Here is a 2641-nt window from a genome sequence, read left to right on the forward strand (position 1 = left end):
TATCTGCATCATCAGATGTTCTGAATTTATTGTTTTGTTTTGAAGGATCAAATCCTCCACTTCCATATTAACACAATCATTATGTACCTCTAGTTTACAGATAAATACAACACCAATCAAGAACCACCTATTTCTACCATTGCTGATAAATCTTTTTTATATGAACTTAATAACAACAAATTTATAACATCCTCTCACAGAAATAGTGTCTTTGATTCCTTTATAGATTCAAAATCGTGTTCTTCCAATACTTTGCTACCTTTAAATGAAAATAATTGTAAAATTTAAAAAAAAAAGTTTTTATCTGCCAAAATTTCAAAACTGGAGTTTAATACAAATAAGTTGTCAAGTGAATTCTCTAGTGAATATGATATTGCATCTACTTTAAATGATTTATTGTTTTTCAAAAACAAATGGACAATTTTTCAAACTTATCTGGTTGAAGCAGTTTTCATGGCTTAGTTATTCACCATCTGAAGATGAAGCATATTGTTTGAGTTGTGTTTTGTTTGGGTTTAAATACTTTTTGAAATCTAGCAGATGTAAAAACTTGTTTTCTCAGCCTGTAAAGCACTGGTCAGATGCTGTGAGTGCTTTTAAAAGACATCATCATGGGAAAAAAGGAAAGATTAATGAACATCACTTAGCTGTGCAAAGTCTTCATTATAACACCTGGACCATATTTTCAGTAGTTTTAAACACAATGAATGGAATTATTCAAAATATTGATATTTTAATTAATAAAGAATATGAAAAGGAGGTTGCTTTAAATTGGGACAAATTGCGTTTAATTGTTGACTCAATCATTTTTTTAGGCCGTCTCGATATAGCTTTTAGATGTCATCGTGACGATTCCCAACATCATCCTACTGTTGGAAAATATTCTTTAGTAAATGGAGTACGAAATTTTGTTGAACTTTTAAATTACAGGATCAGAGGTGGGGATAAAGTTCATTATCTTAACAGCTGTGCAAAGAATGCATCTTATATTTCTAGCTCGTCACAAAATGAATTAATAAATTGTTGTGGTAAATATATCCGGAATATTTTAATTTCCGATATAAAGGAAAACCATTTTTTTCATAATTGCTGATGAAGCATCTGATTGCTCCAATCAGGAACAAATGTCTTTAATTATTAGATTTATAGATAGTTCTTTTGATGTTAGAGAAGAATTTATGGGTTTTTGCATTGTGAATATGGTTTATTTTGAGAAGCTCTTTGCAAAACTATTAAAGATTATTCTCTTGACATTTCCAATTGTCAAGGTCAGGGGTATGATGGTGCAGGATCTGTTGCTGGTCATTTTAAAAGTCTTGCAAAGAGAATTAAAGATCACAATGACAAAGCAGTTTTTTCACTGTTTTAATCATCGTCTTAATCTTAGTGTAGCAAATTCGTGCAAACTGCAAGAAGTCAGAAGTACGATGGAGCAAGTAAAACAATTGTCTTATTTTTTTAATTTTCCTGAGTCAAGACAAAATTTATTAGAAGCAGCTATCACCAAACATTGTCCTTCTGCAACAAAGAAAAAATTAATTGATGTTTGTCACACAAGATGGGTTGAACGTATAACTGGGTTGGATGATTTTGAAAGTTTGTTTGTACCTATTGTTTTTTGTCTTGAAGGAATGAGCATGATCTTAGAAAAAAAGTGCAATAAAGAAACTTCTTCACAAACTTCTTGTTTTTTAAAACTCATTACAACTTTTGATTTTATTGCATCTTTAGTGGTTACTCGGGCAGTTCTTGACTACATTATTCCTGTTACACAAATGTTGCAAGGTAAAACATTTGACATTCGTGATGGTTTAAGTTCTATTTCAGCTTTAAAAAGTTGTATGTTTACACTTAGAAATCTAATAGATGATTATCACATAAAGTGGTATGATACAATTCGTTGTCTTGCTTCTAAAGTTGATGTTGCAGAAGTTAAACCAAGAGTATCAAGTTGTCAAATATATAGAAATAATGTTCCTTCTTGTTCAACTTCAGATAATTTCAAGAAATCATTAACCATACCACTTATCGATCACCTCCTATTCGAAGTTAATAACAGATTTAGTGATGATGCTTTGGTTGCTTATGATGGTTTAGTTATTATTCCAGATAAAATGATGTCTTATGTTTCTAAGAAGATTGACTGGAAAATTAAGTTTCAATCTTTTGTAAACTTTTATTCAACAGATTTGCCACGTGCAATTTCTTTAAGCGCAGAACTTGATTTGTGGGAAAGCTATTGGTTTCAAGAAAAAAAAACTTTAAAAAGTCTTCCTAACAATCAATTTGCAAATTTAAGAGTTAGTCTTCGCATTCTAGGAACATTGCCTGTAACCTCTTCTGCGTGTGAAAGATCGTTTTTTTAGCCATAAGACGATTAAAAAATACACACAAAGTACTATGTCATCTGAGAGAATGAACAGTCGTGCTTTATTGCATATTCACCAAGAGATAGAACCTAATGTTGAAAAAGTTATAGACTTATTTGCACTTAAAAATCATAGATTAAATTTTACAGATAAAAACTGTTAACCATTTTTTTTTTTTTTATTATTCATTTTCTTTAACAAGTTTTTTTTATTTGTTAATTTGTAAGTTAACTTTTAATATTTTATGTTTAATGCTTTTTAAGTTGTTTTAA

The 2641-nt window shown here is 29.8% G+C and overlaps 1 protein-coding gene across 1 annotated transcript; it reads left to right on the forward strand.

The window, feature by feature from the left end:
* The first annotated feature begins 1427 nt into the window (after positions 1 to 1427).
* LOC136075759 (52 kDa repressor of the inhibitor of the protein kinase-like) lies at positions 1428 to 2366 on the forward strand. The gene has a single exon (XM_065789196.1). The coding sequence runs from the start codon at positions 1428 to 1430 to the stop codon at positions 2364 to 2366; it is 939 nt and encodes a 312-aa protein (XP_065645268.1).
* Positions 2367 to 2641: the final 275 nt, after the last annotated feature.

Source organism: Hydra vulgaris, chromosome 02 (assembly GCF_038396675.1).
Source record: "Hydra vulgaris chromosome 02, alternate assembly HydraT2T_AEP".
Classification (NCBI taxonomy): Eukaryota; Metazoa; Cnidaria; class Hydrozoa; order Anthoathecata; family Hydridae; genus Hydra; species Hydra vulgaris.